Here is a 19,039-nt window from a genome sequence, read left to right on the forward strand (position 1 = left end):
GATCACACAGAATCTTGGTGGCAGAATGAATTCAAACTCAAGTGGTCCCATGCACAAGCCCACACTCTTAGCCACCAGGGAGGAGGAACGTAAGCCGCAGGCCACGAACTGCATGCCCCACTGACCCCGGACGGGAAGAGCACGTGGCGCCCGTAGCTCAAGGGGTGGGCGTACAGCCCAGAATGGTGTCCCTGAACTGGTATCACCAACATGACAACTTAGCACCTGCTGCATGCCAGGCACGGTGCTGAACGTGAACGGTCTCGCTTTGCTCAGCGCTCAGCTGGCGTCCTCCGGAGGCAGGCCCTGCGGATGACGCCCATTTCCCCTGACACTACCACTGAGGAGGGCGGGGAGAGTCTGACTGTGCTCCCGCGTTCACTCCAGACCAAACAGCAGGGGCGCGGCAGAGACAGAGAAACGAAAGGGTGCGTGAACCAAAGACTAAACGAACAGATGGGGAGAAGCTTCCCAGGCAGTGCACAGTCCCTGGGTCTCAGCCACGCTCCTACCTGAGAACAAGGCCTGGAAGGGGCTGGAGGCTCCCTTCTCCAGCTCCAAGTCCTTCTTCTCCACAACGTTCTCAGGCGCCTCCTCCTTGCGGGCGATGCCGGGCGTGGGCGGTGGGGAGGCGGGGGGCGGGCTGGTGGGGTGGGCGCTCGGCGTGGCGGGGTAGGCATAGGTGGGCGGTGGCTTCGTCACGTCCTCCAGCTTCTGGATGACTTTGGCCTTCAGGGCAGCCACAGGGGACGCGCGGGGAGACGGTGGTGGGCTCATGGCTTTGCCATAGGTGCCCGCAGGGCCAGCGGCCAGGCCAGGGGGCTTCCGAGGTAGCAGCCCAGGGCCCGCAGCGGCCAGGCCGGCCTTGCCCGTGGCCTCCAGGCTCCGCTTGTTGACTTTCTCCTCCATCTCCGCCCGGTGCTCCTGGGCCTTCAGCCGCTCCTGCTGGGGGGGGGGGGACCAGCAGGCAAGGTCAGCACGGCAGGATCCCCCCAGCCCACAGAGAACCCCGGGCAGGGCCCAGGGTCCAGGTCTCCCATCCCTCCACTAGCCTGAGGTGGACGCTCCATCCCAGCACATGTGTAAGAAAGTGTTTCTTTATAGAACCCAGCAGACTGAGCTGTGGGGACCTCCAGTCCAGACCCTGGTCCCACCGGGACCCTCACAGGAGGGCGAGGGGAGCCAAGGCAGAGGCGAGGCTCCCAAAGGTGAAGGAACCGCCCTGCTTCCGGCACCTTCCCGGCATTAGGATAGCGACAGCCATGGGGAGCTCACTACCTGCCGAGTGCTCTCCTGCCTTTCACATGTAGGTCTCGAGAGACCTCAAGGCGGGCAGGGGAAGCCTTCTCCCGTCTTTGGTGACTTGAGGAAAGGGGAGGGGTCTGGCTCGAGGGCAGCCGGTGCTCGCAGGGGCCAGGCAGCCCCCACAAAACCCACGGGGAGAGAGGTCGATCGCGCACGATCATTCAATCTCCCTGAACAACCCTGATGACACGGGGGGACTAGCATCCCCCATCTCCAGAGGAAACTCGAAGTCCAGAGCGGTGAAGCCACCGTCCGAGGGTGAAAAGCCAGACGTGACAGAGCCAAGGGCCAGACCCAGGGCACCGCTCGCTGCACACGCCACCTCTGCCAACTCCTCCTGAGTGGCTGCCACACGAGGAAGAGGGACGAGCCGCAGAGGACAGACGCCCCAGGATGCCTTCAAGGACGCCGGAAAGCAGTGGGCTTTGGGGAGCTTATCGTATGGAATCAGGCAACGTGGATGCCAGAGGCCAGCCCCAGCCCGAGGAGAACCCAGGCCCATCAAGTAGGCAGCCAGGCCAGGCTGGGCTCAGGACACAGCAGGAGCCTGCTGGGATCCCTTCACTGCCCCAACCAAACTTCCCCAATTCGCAAGGCCCCCTCTCCTGCCTCAGTTTCCCCACTGCTCCCTATACCCTAACCCTGCCAGGCTCTGTCCACCTCTGGGCCTTGCTCACACTACTGTGCCTCCAGGTCTCTGGGCAGATGTCACCTCCTCCAGGAGGCCCTCTCTGACCACCAGGCTCTCTCATTTTTCCTCCCCCAGAGCGGAAAGTTGTCCGGAGTCTCTGCTGGCTGGCCTGAGCGCCCCGCCATCGATGCGGGGAGGGGCCTTCACGGCCCCACAGACGCGCGGCTGTCCACCGGACTCACCACCAGCTGGGCGCTCCTCTGCAGCTCCAGGGCCTGGGCAGCCTGCTGCTGCAGGTACAGGAACTCCTGCTGCCGCAGAAAGTGCTGCTGGGAGAAGAGCTGCAGCTGCTGGGCGTGGTGCAGGGAGCTGCGGCCGGGGGGGTACAGGGCAGGCCAGAGGGGCGGCACTGCAGCCCGCTCCATCAGCTCCGCTGGGGGCGACACAGACAGCGAGGCTGAGACCCTGCACCCCGCACCGGACAGGTCGGGGAGCTGAGCCAGAGGGGCCTTCACACACGGGCCCTGTCCACACCCCACCTGGCATGTCCCCGAGGCCTCACAGCTGGGTGTGCCAACACGGGAACTCCCAGCTCCTCCCCCACACACCCAGGGGCCTGCAGAGTGGATTCCAAGGGATGAGGGGCACCAAAAGGGGGGGTTTGTGCCCTCCCAGGGTGGCCCTGCTTTGGTTTTTCCACATGGTTTCTGGGTAGGAGCTTATCACAAGGACCTGTGGTTTTATCACACATGGAAACCACCGACGGACATCACACTGTCCCTGAGCCCGCCTGCCTGCCATCTGTCCTGCTGGGGGCCTCCCCAGGAAGCCCTTGGCATTTAGTACGTCTCCCTCTGGGGGAGGCCACCACTTACCAAAGTGAGGCAGGTGCTCGCTGGGAATGACCACCAGCTGACCTGACTGCGGGTCCCTGACGAACTGGTAGGCTGACGGCAGGGAGCCCCCAAGGCTGGGTGGGAAGGCGGGCGCCATGCCCTGGTGCAGAGAGGGGGGACCCAAGCCTAGGAGAGACCCAGGCCTGAGTCGGTGCCAGGGACCCCTACCCTGCCCAGCCCCAGTCCCTCACCTGCTGGGACCCCCTAGCGGGAAGCCGAGGGGCGAGGCTGGCTGACTACACCGACGCCCACAGCCGCCCGCCCGCCCCTGGGCGCCGACCAGACAGGCTCACAGCAGAGAAAGGCCACAAGGCTGGTGCCATCGTAACTACCCTCCTCGGACAGACGAGGGAGCCGAAGCGTGGGGAGGACAGGAAGCACGCCCCCCGCCACAGGGAGGCAGCGGCCTGCTCTGAGCATGGGTCCTGGCTCTCCTCCACCCACCGTCCCGCCCCTGCGCCAGCTCCACCCGGAATCACCCGGGCCTACTCTGTCCCCACCTGCTGCCCCACTCCTCCTACCAAGCAAGGGAGACAGAACCCCACTCACCGTAGGGGTGCCCAGCCAGCCACATGGACGTGCTGCCCGAACGGGGCAGCCAGGGGTGGGTGGCCAGGTGGGCTGCGGGGTCGGCGGACCAGCGGCCTGAGCCTGTCAGCGGCGGGCCCCCGGTCACCATGAGGTTGGGGTTCAGGCCATTAGCAGCACAGCTGGTGGGGTGCAGCCGGGCCAGGTCAGCCAGCTCCTTACTCTCTCTGGAAGGAAACAAGGCATCAGCAGTAGCCCAACGGCCCCAGGGACATGGTCCCAAGTAACCGGTGGACAACCAGGGCGCTGTCGGGACAACACTGCACCCAGACTACAGAGCGTGTGCGCAGGCTCAGGAAAGGGTCCCCAGGGCATTCTCCTGGAGAGGGGCAGCGGGTCACGGTCCTGGGCTGGGGCAGCTCCCACTTCAGCACGTGGCCCCATGGTCAAGGGGCCATGCCCATCTATGGTCATCCCAGTCACCCCTACGGCTGGGGGGGCTCCCAGACCGCCAAGCCCTCACCTCAGCAGCTTCTCCTGGTCCCGGTCCAGCCGCGCCCCCAGCAGCCGCTCCTCCCGGTGTCGGGCCCGCTCATCCCCACAGTCCTCGTCGGCCCGGCTATGCCCTGTGGGGAGCAGGTAGGCAGTGAGCCCCACTCCAGGAGCCCCCCAAGTCCTCCACAGCTGAGCCTGTCTTCATGATGCACCTGCCCTTCCAAAGCCTGCCAGGCGTCCTCTGTGCCAGGAAGCATCCCGCCATCACCCCAGAGCCTCTACGGTGAAATATCAGAAACGGACCCCGTGACCCCCGGCGCGAGGCCGCGGGGCCTTCCCTCACACCACTCACGGCCTTAACGGCGGCGAGGCGGGCTCGGGGGCAGGGCAGGGTAGTGAGAGTAGAGGGGAAACCGCACCCCAAAAAGTGGCCACCGGTCAGAAGCTCAGACAGACCCGGGCGGCAGGCGACCAGCTGCCACACTGAGGCCCTGCCTCAGTTCTGTCTCACACAGGTGGCTAACCCTTCAACAGCCGAGACAGAGGAGTAAAACCAGAGAACACGGTCCAGGTGGGTGTGTGGAGCCGGTGGGAGCTGCCACCCAGCTCGCCCATCCTGCCCTGGTGCCCCACAGGTACCCCCCCACCTGTGCCTGGCTCAGTTTCACCTCCAGAGCAGAGAAGGTGGGTTCCCAAGTCCAGCCTGGCACACGTGGGGCAGGATGCAGAGGGCAGGAGCCCCAGGGCCCCCACCATCGTCCATCCCCGCCTGCACCTTCCGCCATCCCCTACCCCACACCCCGGTCCTGGGTGTTCTCCACACCGTGAGCAAGAAATCAGCGCGATGCCGCAGCCCGGGCCGGCCAGGGCACAGGAGTCACTGTCCCTGCCGGCAGAGTCCACACAGCAAGTGGCTGAGACTTGTCTTCAAGGAGAAATCCGAGCAAGCTGAACTAACTATTCTCAGAGCTGGTCTCCTGGGGCTGCTGGGGGTGGCAGGCGGGCACGAGCCCAGGGCCCCGCCCACAGGACATGCCCACCCATCCTCAGGATCCCGCAAACCTCAGGCGGCCTGGGTCCCCAAGACCCAGCATCTCAGGAGGTACACTCCGGGAGGAAGCCATCCCAGCCCCCTGCCGGGGTCCACCAGCACCCCAACCTCATGGCCAGGAACCCCATTTACAATGCTGCTACTGGACATCTCCCTCCTCATTTCTCCCTTCCTGCAGCCCCCAAACCAGGAGCTCACCAAGAACAAAGCCCCCAGGAGAGGCTTCAGGAAGGTGGGAACCCCCAGCCCCATGAGGTTGGGGTTCAGGCGAGGAGCTAGTCCAGGGTGCAGGGAGGCGCCTGGCAGACAGAATGCAGGCAGGCAGGCAGGCAGCCCAGCACGGGGAGAAGGCCCGTCCCTGGAGGCAGCTGGCCACCTGAGAGGCTGACCTGAAGGCTCCGGAGGTCTGGAAAGTCTCCAGCCCAGGACGACAGGGAAGCACAGAGCACGTTTGAGCAGAGAAAAGCCAGCACGTCAGGGAAGGAGCGGGGGCAGGCAAGGGGGACGGCTGTCCTGTCTTCCCGACTTCCTGACTTGCCCTCTTGGGACAAGAGGTCATTGCTGGCCGTCTGCTGAGCCATTTGGCGCGGCCACGGTCTGCACCACAGGGAAGTCACCACGCAGTTCCCAGTGTGTGGCAGGCAGCGGAGGGAGCAAAGCAAGGAGGCAGGTGGCAGGACGGCAGTGCTGCCCGGTTTGGGTGCAACCCAGGCAGGGTGCCCCTGGCCTCCGGCATCACTGTGGTTCCCGTGCCTCATCTGTGCAGCTGGGAGGGACAGATGCTCGTCCCCAGGGCTGCAGGAGGACACCAGGACAGGGTCTACGCAGACAGAACGTCCCAACAGGGGTAACGACAGTGTCCTGTAGGGTGGCCGCACGTGGGCTGACCGCTTGTCTGCTGGGCACCTGCACTGGTGCCCAGGTGTAGCCCATACCTGCCCTTAGTCCATCTCAGGGTCTAAGCTCCCCCAGAAACCAGACCAGACCCCATGTGAGGACTCAGGGGCCTTTCTCCAGAAAGATCTAGGCCTCATAGACAATGCAGAATCCCAAGATCCTAACACCTTGCATGTGAGCAGAAAAAAGGCAGACCTGGTTAGGATGCCCCCCTGGCCTCAAGGCCGGAGGCGGCCCTCGCCACTGCCGCTCGGTGGTAAACGTGGAAACCGGGACCCTAGGGGCTTGCGCCTCTCGTTTAAGGTCACACAGCTGCACGAGGCAGGGCCTGGATCCGGAACCCCCGGCAGGTTCAGGGCTCACTCCACAAAGCAGGGGGGACGAGACTTGGAAACTTGGGGCTGGTGACCGCCCACTTGGCTGGGATACCCCAACGCCTCCCCTCTCAAAGGCCCAGATTGGAGAGCAACCACCAGCCCTGCTCACGAGAGTTTATTTTCAGGAGGGAAGAATCCAGCCACCTACTTCCAACTGTCAGTAGCAACAGAGAAAGGCAGCTTCAGACTAATCCCCAAGGTCCCGTCCCCAACCTGTCACATCCTCTCTCTCCCCACTCCCACACTCCTGGTCACACACACACAAATACATTCTCACACACAAGCTGCCTCCACCCTCCCTGTCTCACACATTGTCACACACACACTCCGACCCCGTGGACACGGTTTCCTTGGGAAGGGCAGGTACTCGGGGCTCCAGGATGGGTGCTGGCCACTGGGAGCCCCCGACAGGGGTGCCACGTCACGTGAGCATCCTTTAAGGGAAAGGACCCCAAAGGATGGTGTGCCTCCCAGAGGAGTCCACAGCCCCAACCCTCTGATCCCAGAAGGAGGACGTGTCCACCACTGAGCTGGCCACCTCCAAGCCAAGGGCTACCGCCCAGTCCCAGACTAAGGCAGGGCCTGGTGGGAGGCCCCTAAGGGGCAAAGGATGGGGCTTCCCTGGCTGGAGGGGGAGGGGCTCACACAACACAATGGGCTCACTCAGTCATTCAACAAACACCCCCTAAGGTGACTCACTGATCCACCCAGGCCCCTGGGGCCCCTCCGCAGCCACAGTGCATGCAGACAGGCGGCCGGTGTGAGGCCCAGGGCAGCCGGTGCCTTACAGGGTTCCCCTGGAGAGCAGAGCTGAGACACTGCGTCCAGGAGGCAGTAGTGAGAGCTCACAGCAGTGGCCAGAGCCCTGGAGACAGCAAGGCTGGGCACAGGAGGGCCAGCACGAGGGAGGGAGGGAGAGAGGGGGACCCAGGAGATATGTACCCAAGATGCCTACGAAGCCTACAGCAATAAAGTCTGGGAGGTGCAGGGAAGGAAGTCATGTGGGTGCCACAGACGGGGCCATGGATGCGGGCCAAGCCTGAGCAAGTCCAGGGTCCCAACAAAACTGCCACATGCCCTGGCCGGTTTGGCTCAGTGGTTAGAGCATCGGCCTGCGGGCCAGAGAGTCCCAGGTTCGGTTCCCGCTAGGGGCACGTACCGAAAAAAAAAAAAAGAAAAGAAATGCACCATCCATCTCTACCAAACTTAGCAACAGTTTTCTAATAATATTAAAACACAATTCTGAGGAGTCTAAAATGAAAAAGATATACACCACTAACAGGCATATAAATAACTACCTAAGAAGTCATTAAGACCCATAAGAACACCGGGGCCCTAATTTCCACCTGTCACACTCAGTCACCCATTCACTAATTTATCAAACACCCAGTATACACCAGGCCCCATGCTAGGTCCTGGGGACAGTGAACTAGTAAGGGCACAGTTACCACCCTCAAGGACTTAGAATGGAAGAACTTGAAGCTACTCTATTCCTAGGAACCTATTCTTAGAAGACGACTCAAAACACCATGAAGGGGCAATGCAAGAATATTCCATGCAATACCCTAAACGCGGAAAGCACCAGAGAAGGGAAGCCAAAATGCCTATGAGGGGGCTAGCTGAACTACGGTGCCTGATGGAAGAGTAAAGGTCAATAAAAAAAATGACATGTACAGCCCTGGCCGGTTTGGCTCAGCGGTTAGGGCGTCGGCCTGCGGTCCAGAGAGACCCGCGTTCGGTTCCCACGTACCTCGGTAGCAGTTTGTCCCCGGCCCTGGTTGGGCCCTGCGGGAGGCAGCCACTTGATGTGTCCCTTTCACATCGATGTTTCTCTCCCTCCTACTCTCTCTGAACAAAACATGGAAAAATGTCCTCGGGTGAGAATAAAAATTTTTTTTAAATTGACACGTATAGCCCTGGCCGGTTTGGCTCAGCGGTTAGAGCGTTGGCCTGTGGTCCGGAGAGACCCGGGTTCAGTTTCCGCTAAGGGCACGTACTTCGGTTGCAGTTTGTCCCCGGCCCTGGTTGGGTCGTGCGGGTGGCAGCCACTTGATGTGTCCCTTCACGTCGATGTTTCTCTCTCTCTCTCTCTCCCTTCCTCTCTTTCCCTCCCATTCTATCTGTACAAAAAATGGAAAAATATCCTTGGGTGAGGATAAAATTGACACGTATAAAGTTTGTACTAGTGGGGGGACAACACCCTGTGAACATGTGAGACACCCAGGGGCCCACGATCCCACGCGCACTAGTCCGCTGCAGTAGAAGCAAATCGCACAGAAATAGGAACCTGGGAAAGACCTAAAGTGCTCAGGGTGTTGGAAAACAGAATGGTCCTTCTTCCTCCTTCTCCTTCTGCATCTTACCCATTTTTCTATGTGCACAATGGAAAAAGCAATAAACTTTAAATAGCAGCTGCAGCCCCAGAGGATAAAGGCGGGAGAGCAGGGGTGCAAGGAGGCTGGGGCAGCAAGGCGGGAGAGGGACAGGGTGTGAGGAGGAGAGGGGAGGGTGGGGTTCAGGACCCACCTTTGACGTTGCTCAGGGACAGCGAGCGCTCCTGGTCCGCCAGCCCGGTCCCCAGCCGGCCACCGCCACCACTGTCCTTCTGCCGGGCCACGGCCACGGCAATGCCCACAGGTGGGTGTCGAACCTCTACCTCGCCCTGGGCGCCGGAGCCCTCCCGACTGAAGGCCTTGGCGCTCTCAGGCCTTTCCGGGTCCCGCTTCAGCTGCCGGCCCCCCGCAGGGGCCGGGCCCCCCGGGTGTGAAAGGCGGGCCTGGGCGCGGGGAGCCCCCGGGGCCGCGGGGGCGGGCTCGGGTTTCATGGTGCCCAGGCCTCCGAAGGGGCTCTTCTTGCCGCAGCCGCCGGGGCGCCCCGTGCCCGCCTCGCGGGCGAAGCTGCCGCTGTACTTGATGAGGCTCTGCATGGCCGAGGCCTCGCCGGGGCCGTGGGCCGCGGCGTGCAGGTCGGCGCCGGGCCGGGCGCAGGCGGCCGCCGCGCGGGGCAGCGCGCCCCCCGGGTCCAGGTAGGCCTTCTTGGAGGCCGCCGCCTCCTCCTCCGCGCGGCTGGCGTGGTGGTGCTGCGCCGCCAGCACGGCCATCTGAGTCGTGGCGAAGTTGCCCAGCTCGAAAGGCTTCCACTTGGGCTCGGGGCCGGCGGGCGGCGGCGGCCCGAAGAGCTTGGAGGCCGGCTGGGAGGCGGCGGCCCCGCGCGCACTGCGCTCACAGGGCCGCGGCTCCGCCTCGGGCTTGAGTAGCTCCTTGGCGGGGAGGTAGGCCCGGGGGTCCGGGGAGGCGCGCGCGGCCCGCGCCGGCGGGGCCTCGGCGGGCGGCGGCCGCTTGAGCGAGCGGATCACCGAGCTCTTCTCGCGCAGCGCGTCGGGCCGCTCGGGCGCGGGGCGCGGGGACCCGGGCGGCGCCTGCAGGACGCCGGGCCTGCCCGCCTCGCGCTCCCGGGCGCGGGCGTCGCGCGCCTGCGAGGCGATCTGGATGGGGCCCGGGCGCTCGTCGAAGGCCTCCACGGAAGGCACGAAGGTGGGCGCCACCACGCGGTGCTCGCGGCCCGGCTCGCGCACGGCCGCCGTGGGGAAGATGGTGTAGACGCCGGCGGGGCCCGGCTGCGAGGCGAACGCGCCGGCCGCGGCGGCGGGGGGCGCGGGCGGGCCCTTGCCCGGCGGCAGCGGCGGCAGCGGGGACGGGCAGGGGCACGGCCCGGGCAGCAGGGCCTCCGCGCGCCGCAGCCTCGCGCCGTCGTCCTGGCGCGCCGCGTCCTTGGCGCCGCGGGCCGCCTCCATGAGCGCGGGCAGCCCCGCGTCCCCCGCGCCGTTGCAGAGGCTCAGGGCGGGCGGCGGCGGCGGGTTCTTGCCCTTGGGCTCGGCCGGGGCCCCGCCTGGGGCCCGAGGTGGCCCTGGCTCGGCCAGGAAGGGCGACAGGCGCTCTGCGAGGCGGGGGTGCCCGCGGTCCTGGCGGCCCTCGGCCCGCGCCTCCTGGGTCAGGTCCACCACGCCGCGCGGCCCGGCCGCCTCCTCCCGGGCCCTGGCGTCCTTCTTGCTGAACAGCGGGGGCGGCTCCCCGCAGCGGCCCGCGCGCTCCTTGGCTGCGCCTTCCCGGGAGGAGCCTTTGGTTGGGGCGCCGGAGGAGTGGCTCCCTGGGGTCCTGGAGGAGGGCGCCTGGGAGTGCAGGGCGCCCGGGGCCCCGGGGGCAGGCAGGTAGAAGCCGTCTGCGGAGAAGAGAGCGGGGGTGAGCGGGGCCCCTGCCCGGGCAGCTGAAGGAAGCCCCTGCCGGGTGCCAAAGGGTGCCCTGAGACCCCGGGCTGAGAAAGGCCCTGCACAGAGCAGCCCTTCGGAGGGCAGGCTCTGGAAGTGGAGAGAACCCAACTTAAACCTCCCTGGGCCACTGACCTTCCTGGCCTGGGTTTTCCCATCGTGGAAGGGGCAGAGGGCAGTGTTGTTGTAAGAGCCGCCCAGAGCCCAAGAAGGTGACCTAGCAGAGCACAACTAGAAGGTTCCAGAAGGCTGGGGGCTGCCAGAGAGCCTGTGGGGGCCCTTGGGGGATGGGTGCTGCCTGGATTACTGACTGGGCAGTGGTGGGGGCCCCAGAGAAACCCTTCTGATCCTCCGTCCCCACAACCCCCGTCTCCCCACTCCAGCCTCCTGACCTTTCTGGGTATCGAAAATGCTGGGCTGACCCAGCTGGCTGAGGAGGGGGCTCCCACTGCTGGGGGGCTCCAGGTGGTTCAGGTGGAGGTAGGATGGGTACAGCCCACTGGGCAGGTGGGAGAAGCCTGGAAGAGAAAGAAGAAAAGCCGGGCTGGACCACCTGGTGCTCTCGCCTTCCGGCCGGCCTTCCCTTCGCGGTCGGCCTCCAGGACAAGGAGCCTGGGGGTTAACACCAGCTCCCCAGGGTGAGGCCTGCCCCTCCCAACCCAGGGGCCTCAGGCCTCCCTCCCTTCAGCCCCACAGCCCTTGGGGACTTGGGTTCTGAAATCCACCAGAAAGAGCATCAGATGCATCCAACTAGGAGGATGGTGATGCGGACGGCAGGTCTCATCCCAGGCCACTGTCAACTGCTTTGCTTTTGTTATTCTCATTTATACCTCAGAAAGAACAGTGATACTCAATACCCTCATTTTATACATGAGGGCACTGAGGCTGGGAGGGGACCACTTGCCCAAGGTCACACAGCAGCGGAGCCTGGTTTTGAACTGAAGTCACCAGGACTCCTAATCTCAACCCAACACAGACCTGGTTTAACTGGTTCATCGGCCCCTTCCCTGCTGTGGGACCTCGAGCAGGTCACTAGTCTCTGAACCTCAGCTCACCCAACATCTCTGGCCGCCAGGAAGGAATTCCTCCTGCCAAGGGTCCTCCCAGCCCCCCACCAGGCCCTACCAGTGATGCCCAGAATCAGGGCCTGCAGGACAGAGAAGACAGGAAAGAGCAGCCACAGAGGGAGAAACAAGACACCTCAGGGGACACACAGGGAATGGAGGCTCGAGAGCCGCTTGGCAGGACTCAGAGGGCACTGGGCACAGGGAGGGTCCTGACGCTCTGCCTAGGCTGTGGGTCCTACAGGACCACAGTCCCACTGGACAACCCTGAGGGACTGTTTCCCATGGCCACACTGGGACCACGGTTCTCCCACAGTGCCATCTGATAATGACATGAACAGTAATCACTAAATAATCAGGACCCCTCGTGTTATGTCATTGAAACAGCGCTCCTACATAGTTACTGGGTTCCTTGTTTTCCAGTCTGTAAAATGGGTATAAATGTCCTCACCTCCCGGCTTGTTCTGAGGATAAATGAGTTCACGTATGCAGTGCCTGGTACACAGTGAGCACCTTATGTTTGCTGTCAGTAGTAGCAGCAGTGGTACTTGTTGGCAGAGGTAAAAATGGGAATGCCAGAGAGGGCAGAGGGCTGATGGCAGGCAGGACCAGAGGCAGCCCCTAGGGAGCTACAGTAGGCAGATGAGACCCCACCCAGAAGGGATGCCCACCATCCCAGGCCTGGAGTCAGGACCACCCCTCTGTGCAGGGCACGCACGATGGGGGTTGATGGCAGGAGCACTCGCTGAGAATCTGGCACAGAGAGGAAATGGGGAGAATGTGGACTTGGCCTTCAGTGGGTGCTCCCAGAACCCTAATCTTGCAGCACCAGGAGCACACAGCACACCTAGGAGGCAGGCGGAGGGAGCCAGCTAGCACCCAGCATCCAAAATGCACCAGAGCCAGAGGTGGGGGAGGAACACAGAGTCCCCCAGACCCATCCCTCCACTGACAGAGGGGAAACTGAGGCAGTGAATCCAGATTTGCTCAGGGCCAGCAGACAGCCACACCCATAGACCCCACACACATTTAGGGGCATCACTGCAGAACTGCAACAGGAAAGCCCAGTGGCCCCTGGCCCCACTGCTCCCACAATTATTAATGAGCTGACTGCGCCAGGGAGATAGGCAAGCAGAACAAACTGGGCCCTGCCGTGCCAACGGGTATGTGCGAACAAATACACAGACAAATCTGCCAGCACAAGTGAGAGGCGATGGAGGGAGGGGTGGTGAGTCCTGAAGGGTGCACAGGAGACAGCCAGTGGGGTGGGGTGAGAGGCTGCAGCCAGGGAAACAGCTCGTGCAAAGGCCCTGCGACAGTGACAAGAGGAAGCACTGAGCATCTGAAAAACAGCAGGGGTGCCCAGTGACATGGTTATGCCTGCCACAGCCCAGAGAGGTGACTGTGGAGGTGGAGGGGCAGACTCGGGAGGTGCTGGGGACAGCAGCCCAGCAGCCCTCACCCCACCCGCCTGACACACTCCTTACCTTCATGGGCATGGGCGGCCCACAGCTGCACCATGGGCAGGTTGCTGGGGGTGGGGGAGCGGAAGGAGAGGTCAGAGGGCAGGGGCACCGGGCTCCCATGGGATGAGGCTGAGGGCCCCATCCCGCTGGCCACAAAGCTGCCCAAGAAGGCCTCGCCTGCAGAGAGAAGGGGGCTGTCAGGCAGCCACCAGGCCGCCGCTGCCTGGCCCACAGCCCCAGGATCCCCGTCTCTCCCTGTCTCTCCCCACTGTGAGGAGCTGACACTGGCCGCCCCACCCCTGCCCTTCGGCCTCAGGATGGGCCTGGGTCAACTCTAGAAGACCCAAGAGGAAATCATCAAGCGGACGGCGCCCCAGGGGCAGTGCCCCAGCACTCGGCCCCAGAGGGGGATACAGTGCTCCTCCATCTACAGATGAAAGCAGAGGCTTAGTGGAGAGCAGGGACCTCCCAAGGCCACTTAGTGGGGGGGGGCTCACGTCCTCAACCCTTACTCCTGTTCTGGGCTCCTAGACCAGGAAGGACAACCACGAGTCGGAGAATGACCTCCCCAAGGAACCCATAGCAGCCCTGGCCAGGCCCAGACTCCCAAGTCCTCAGCCAGCCCCGTGTACCCATTTAATGGATACACAAGCTGAGGCTCAGAGGTGGGAAGTGCCTGACCCCACAGCCTGTGAACAGTGACTCAGTGCACGCCCACAGAGGATCCCAGAACTACTGTAACTTAGTGAATGAATGAAGTCGTGAGCATGAGAGCTGATGTTGGTACCGGGAAGCCCCCCCAGCCAGTGGGCCATCCCTTCAAAGAGCAGAGCCCCCCACCCAGAGTCCCTTGAATGGGGGATGCAGTGGCTGCTGCTTGGCAGGACAGTTACTGGGGCCAGGGTGGAAACCACACTTACTGCTGCCTCACCCCATCTGGCCAGGCTCAAAGAGGGGCCTCCTCACTCCCCCCACCCAGGGCGCTGGCCCTCAAGATCCATGCACCCCACCCTCCAAGGGAAGACCCGGGATAGCCTCCCAGTCACAGGCCAGAGGGAGTCTACAAGACTCGGGCAAGGGTCTTCCCTGACCTGGCCTCAGTTTGCTCATCAGCAAAATGGGGATAATGCCCCTTGAGACTTGTAATGAAGAAGAAGCATGCATTTGCCAATAACAACAACAACAACCATAAACGCGGCAGCACCCATGCCCTGAGAGCACCAGCTGAGTGACTTCAGTCCTCCCTAAATACCCTCAGGAGGGGCAGAGGCCTGCACACGGAGCTGGGCACCAGTGTCACCCCCAGCAGGGGCCAGCTCTGGCCACCCCACCTAAGAGCTTCCCACGTGCCCCTGGAGTAAACTCTCCAAGCCTGTGAGGCGGGAACTGTTTGGGACCAGAGTGAAGTGACCGCAGAGGCCCCAGCCCGGCCCTCAGTGGCTCACTGAGCTCCACCCAACCTGTGGGTTCCCAGCAGCCCCGAGGGCAGGGCCTGCATACAACAGGTGCTCATTCACCACCTCTCAGGGACACAGGATCCCCAAACACCACCCTGTCCCTTTGGGGCACACAGACAAACTGAGGCTGCAAGGGGCAGGGCCTCCACCCTGGTTCCCTAGAGTGGTGTCGGCAACAGGCTGCATGATGGGAGGACACAGCGCTGTCACCACCACCCCACGTCCGGGCCCCCAGACTGCAGCCCAGCCCTGCACGGCCCCTCACCGGACTCCAGCGCCGAGGTCTCGGGACCCAGGGCCATGATGGCCGGTCAGTCCACCCATGCGGTCCACACCCAGGCATCAGGGCCACTGGGCCCTGCCAAGCCCCAGGCTTCCTCTTTGTCAGGCAGGCGGGCACAATGCCCCGGAAGCCGGCAGCCGGGGCTTACATCAGCCGCCAGGTCTTCCTGCCTCAGGCCGCGCGGAAGCCTGGCGGCCCGGCCTGCTCATGCCCATGCTTGTGAAACCCGCCCAGCAGCACCCCAGGCCCAGATGTTGCCAACGGCTGGAGCCTGCGGAGCCCGCCGCAGTTTGGGGCTCAACGGTGCCCAGACTCCCTCCCCCGGGACAGCAAGCATGACAAGCATCTATTTGCACAAATTCACTGCCCCCGCCCCTCCCCAAATTATCCTCCCCAAGCGGCCAAGTGACGGCTCTCAGACACAAGTTAAGATAAATCTGGGCCCGGCTGGCGTGGCTCAGTGGTCTGGCGTCCACCCACGCACCAAGGGTCGCTGGTTTGATAACTGGTCAGGGCACATGCCCAGACTGTAGCTCAATCCCCAGTGGAGGGCCTGCAGGAGGCAGCCAGTCAGTGTTCTGTCTCTTTGATGTTTCTCTCTCTCTCTCTAAAATCAATAAAGAAAAAACATTTTTTTTTTAAAAGATAAATTTGGGATTGTTGGAAGCCCGGGTGCCTGCCTCCCTTTCCACCTGGTCCTCAGGTGCCAGCCCCCAGGCCTCCTTCTAGACCCCTCCTCGCTCATTCCACCCCGAGGCCTCTTCCGTGCGTCCTCCGGCCAAGACATCCCAGCCCCAATCACTGTCCCCACCTCGGACAACCTGGAAGCACAGACCTTGTCCCGGGCGGCTGGAGCCCTCCCCTCGGGTGGGGATGGGGGCCTCACTCCGGCCACATCCTGGCACACAGCTGAGCACCTGAACACTGCTGTCAACTTCACACGACAGGAGCAGATGGACAGCATCAGGATGGAAGGTAAACCCAGCTCCTGACCCCCAAAGACGCCACGTGCCACCCCAGGCCCTCCTGGCTGGTTGTCTCGGGCACTGGCAGCTGACCCTACTCCATGTCACCAGCATCTCCAGACTGCTTTCTGGGCCCCACCCTCACCCCCACCCCCAGGGCCCAGCAGTGACCACCTGAGTTCACCAAGAAGGGCATGGACCTCCGGGCTCAAAGGACAGTGACAGTCAAATCCTCCAGCACGGCCTGAGGTGGCAGGGGTCTTTCTTCCTCCCACCACTTGCTGAGCTGAAGGCCTGGCCCCCACCCTGGGTCCCAGGCCACCCCTTGGTGACCACAGCCTCTGGGCCACCTGCTCATCCACATGAGCATCTCACTCGACGCCTCGGGAGCAAAGACCAGTGAGTGGAAACCTAGAACACGTGCGGGTCACCATGACCAGTTATCATCCTTCATGGTGACGATGGCCAGCGCCGACCCAGCCCCCAGAGGCACCGACGCCGTGTGCTTCACCTTCACAGAAGTCACTCAGCCCTTCGTGGGGCACCGAGGACCACAGACAACCACGATTCACATGGCACAGGGACAGGGCTGAGGCAGGCCCCAGCGCCCAGCAAGCTAGCCCTACACCCCTCCTGAGGGCAGTCACACTCGGCCGCCAGGAGACCCTGGGACAGCTGTCCTGCCTGCCCTGTAACCACGGTGCCCGACGCCGTTCTAGACCTGCCCTGGACACTACAATAGCCACTGGCCACTCGTGGTGATTTAGAATGTGGCTGGGGAGGCTGAGGAACCACATCTCAAATTTTATTAAATTTTAATGGATTTAGACTTAATTTAGCCACAGTCTAGGCTGGAGGCCCCTCACGGTCGGAAACTGGCGTGGGACCAGGGACCGGGCCTGGGGCAGGCCAGTCTGCCACCAGAGGGAGGGATTCGACAGAAGGGTCCCTAGGGGAGGACAGAGAAACGAACCCTGCCTCCGGTGCCCACTGGCTCTGTGACTTGATTTCCACAGGCTGTGGGAGATGTACGGCACAGGGACCTCTGCCTCCAGGAGTGGGTGTCCACACTTTTGTATTTTTTCATCCTCACTCATGGATATTTTTCCATTGAATTTTTTTAGACAGAGTGGAAGGAAGGGAGGGGGAGGAGAGAGAGAGAGAAACATCAATGTGACAGACCCATCAAATAACCTCCCGTACGACCCAGACCAGGGCCAGGGATCGCACCTGCAACCCAGGTACGTGCCCTTGACCGGAACTGAACCCGGGACCCTTCAGTCCAAGGGCTGCTGCTCTAACCGCTGAGCCACACCGGCCAGAGCAGTGTTCATAGTTTTAAAATGCTTTCATGCCCTGGCCGGTGTGGCTCAGCAGTTAGGGCGTCAGATCGCGGACCGGAGAGACCCGGGTTCAGTTCCCGCTAAGGGCACGTCCCTCGGTTGCAGTTTGTCCCCGGCCCCGGTTGGTCGTGCGGGTGGCAGCCAGTCCATGTGTTTCTCTCACATTGATGTTTCTCTCTCTCTTTCCCTGTCTCTCCCTCCTGCTCCTTCTGAAGATAAATGCAAAAAATGTCCTCGGGTGAGGATGAAAAAGAAAAAATTTTAAATGCTTTCACGAAGTGCCATGCAAGGTCGGCTGTCGTTATTACTGTTCCTCTCATTACCTACAGTTACAAAACCTGAGGTTTGAGCCACTGCTCAAAGTCAGGGTCCGAGCAGGACCACTTCCTCTACCCAAATCCCTATCTTAAAATACAACGTTAGCTCTGAAACTAGGGAGAGCTGCTGGTGACCCATTGCGAATGCACTAAATCCCTCTGCAACGCACCTCCAAACGCTTCATTGCGCACTACGGAATCTCACCTCGATTCCGCACAAGAGCAACAGGTACGATCTGCTCTCTGCCTCCAGGTGCAGCTGCACCGCCCGGGGCCCAGAGCAGAGCGGGTCCCAGGGGCACAGTGGGTCTCAGGCCGGCACCTTCCCCTCCCGGCTCGCCCCCCCACAGTCCTGGGAATGAGGGAGTCTGGTTACCCCCTCTTTTTTTTAATCCTCACCCGAGGATATTTTTCTATTTATCTTCAGATAGAGTGGGAGGGAGAGGGGGGCGAAACATCGATGTGAGAGAGACACATCAACTGGTTGCCTCCTGCACAACCCTGGACCGGAGCTGGGGACTAACCGCAACCGAGGTACATGCCTTTGACTGGAATCGAACCCGAGACTCATTCGTCCACAGGCCAACGCTCTAACCACTGAGCAAAACCGGCCACGGCTGGTTTCCCCATTTTACAGGGTGAAAATCTGAGGCTGAGAGGATGCCCAGGTTACTGAGCCTGGGTGACCAAGTGGCTCCGCCAGCGCTACAAGGAATCGGCCACACCGGGCCTGGGAACCCCACCATCAGTCCCTTCGCTCCATCAGGCTTGGTCCCTCAGACCCAGATCAAGGGAAGCCACCCCCCACCCCAGCAAGGTCCTGGCCCTCGGAGGTGCTTGGAGAATGGTCTTCTTTCTCCAATCCTAGGTGTCCAGGGAGAGGGGCAAGAAAGGGGACACCAAGGCTGGCTGTGGGAGCAGCGTGCCCCCACCTGCCACTGCCCAGAAGAGGGGTCCAGGGTCCCTCTGGGAGCATTAGCAGCAGGGAGCTGGGCATAAATACCCCACTCCCTCTGCACTGAGCTAGCAGGCCTCGGCCCCACCAACACCCCCCCCACACACACCACATGCCAACGGCCATGGGCAAGCTCCTTGGGAAGCCAGAAGGAACCCTGAGTTTGGAGATGTGGGGCAGCCTGTCTCAGACATTGCCACCCCCTCCACCAACACCCAGAACACAGGAGGGGTCTGCAGACTCAGAGGCTGGCCAAGGTCACCAGAAGGTAGAACTCAAATCCAAACAAGACTCCTCGGTTTGTTGGTTGGTTTGTTCCTCCCTCCCTCCCTCCCTCCCTCCTCCCTCCCTCCCTCCTCCCTCCCTCCCTCCCTCCTCCCTCCCTCCTTCCTCCCTCCCTCCTTCCTTCCTCTCCTCCCTCAACACTTAAGCAGGGCCCCTGCATGCCCTTAGGGGTTGGGGAATGAGAGCCATCCGGGCGTGCCCTGTACTATCTGCTGACAGGTCCCCACAGAAGGTGATGACGAGGCCACCTCGCCAGCCAGTGAATGAAGTAGCTGGGGACCTTTCTGGAGCTGACTAAAAAGTGGGCACCTAACATCCTGGCCGACAGCGGGGAACTCACGAGATTACGGGTGGGTGCCAAGGTCTGGTAAATGGGCAAGGGCTGAGGACGCTCTCCCGGCTGGAATACGGAACAGCCTGGACTCCATTCCTCGGGCACACGACGTGCAAACATCTCAGG

At 62.4% G+C, this 19,039-nt stretch overlaps 1 protein-coding gene across 1 annotated transcript in view; it reads right to left on the bottom strand.

The window, feature by feature from the left end:
* The window catches only part of TNRC18 (trinucleotide repeat containing 18), a 78,573-nt gene that overhangs the window by 42,102 nt on the left and 17,432 nt on the right, over positions 1-19,039 (bottom strand). Inside the window, exons 2-9 of the mRNA XM_036281875.1 lie at positions 12,996-13,151; positions 10,837-10,962; positions 8,707-10,398; positions 3,884-3,986; positions 3,382-3,587; positions 2,812-2,958; positions 2,179-2,369; positions 513-945 (exon numbers count right to left, since the gene is read on the bottom strand). Of these exons, the coding sequence (XP_036137768.1) occupies positions 513-945; positions 2,179-2,369; positions 2,812-2,958; positions 3,382-3,587; positions 3,884-3,986; positions 8,707-10,398; positions 10,837-10,962; positions 12,996-13,151 (3,054 nt within the window). The remainder of the gene's footprint in view (positions 1-512; positions 946-2,178; positions 2,370-2,811; positions 2,959-3,381; positions 3,588-3,883; positions 3,987-8,706; positions 10,399-10,836; positions 10,963-12,995; positions 13,152-19,039) is intronic.

Source organism: Molossus molossus, unplaced genomic scaffold, assembly GCF_014108415.1.
Source record: "Molossus molossus isolate mMolMol1 unplaced genomic scaffold, mMolMol1.p scaffold_m16_p_4, whole genome shotgun sequence".
In the NCBI taxonomy this organism is placed as follows: Eukaryota; Metazoa; Chordata; class Mammalia; order Chiroptera; family Molossidae; genus Molossus; species Molossus molossus.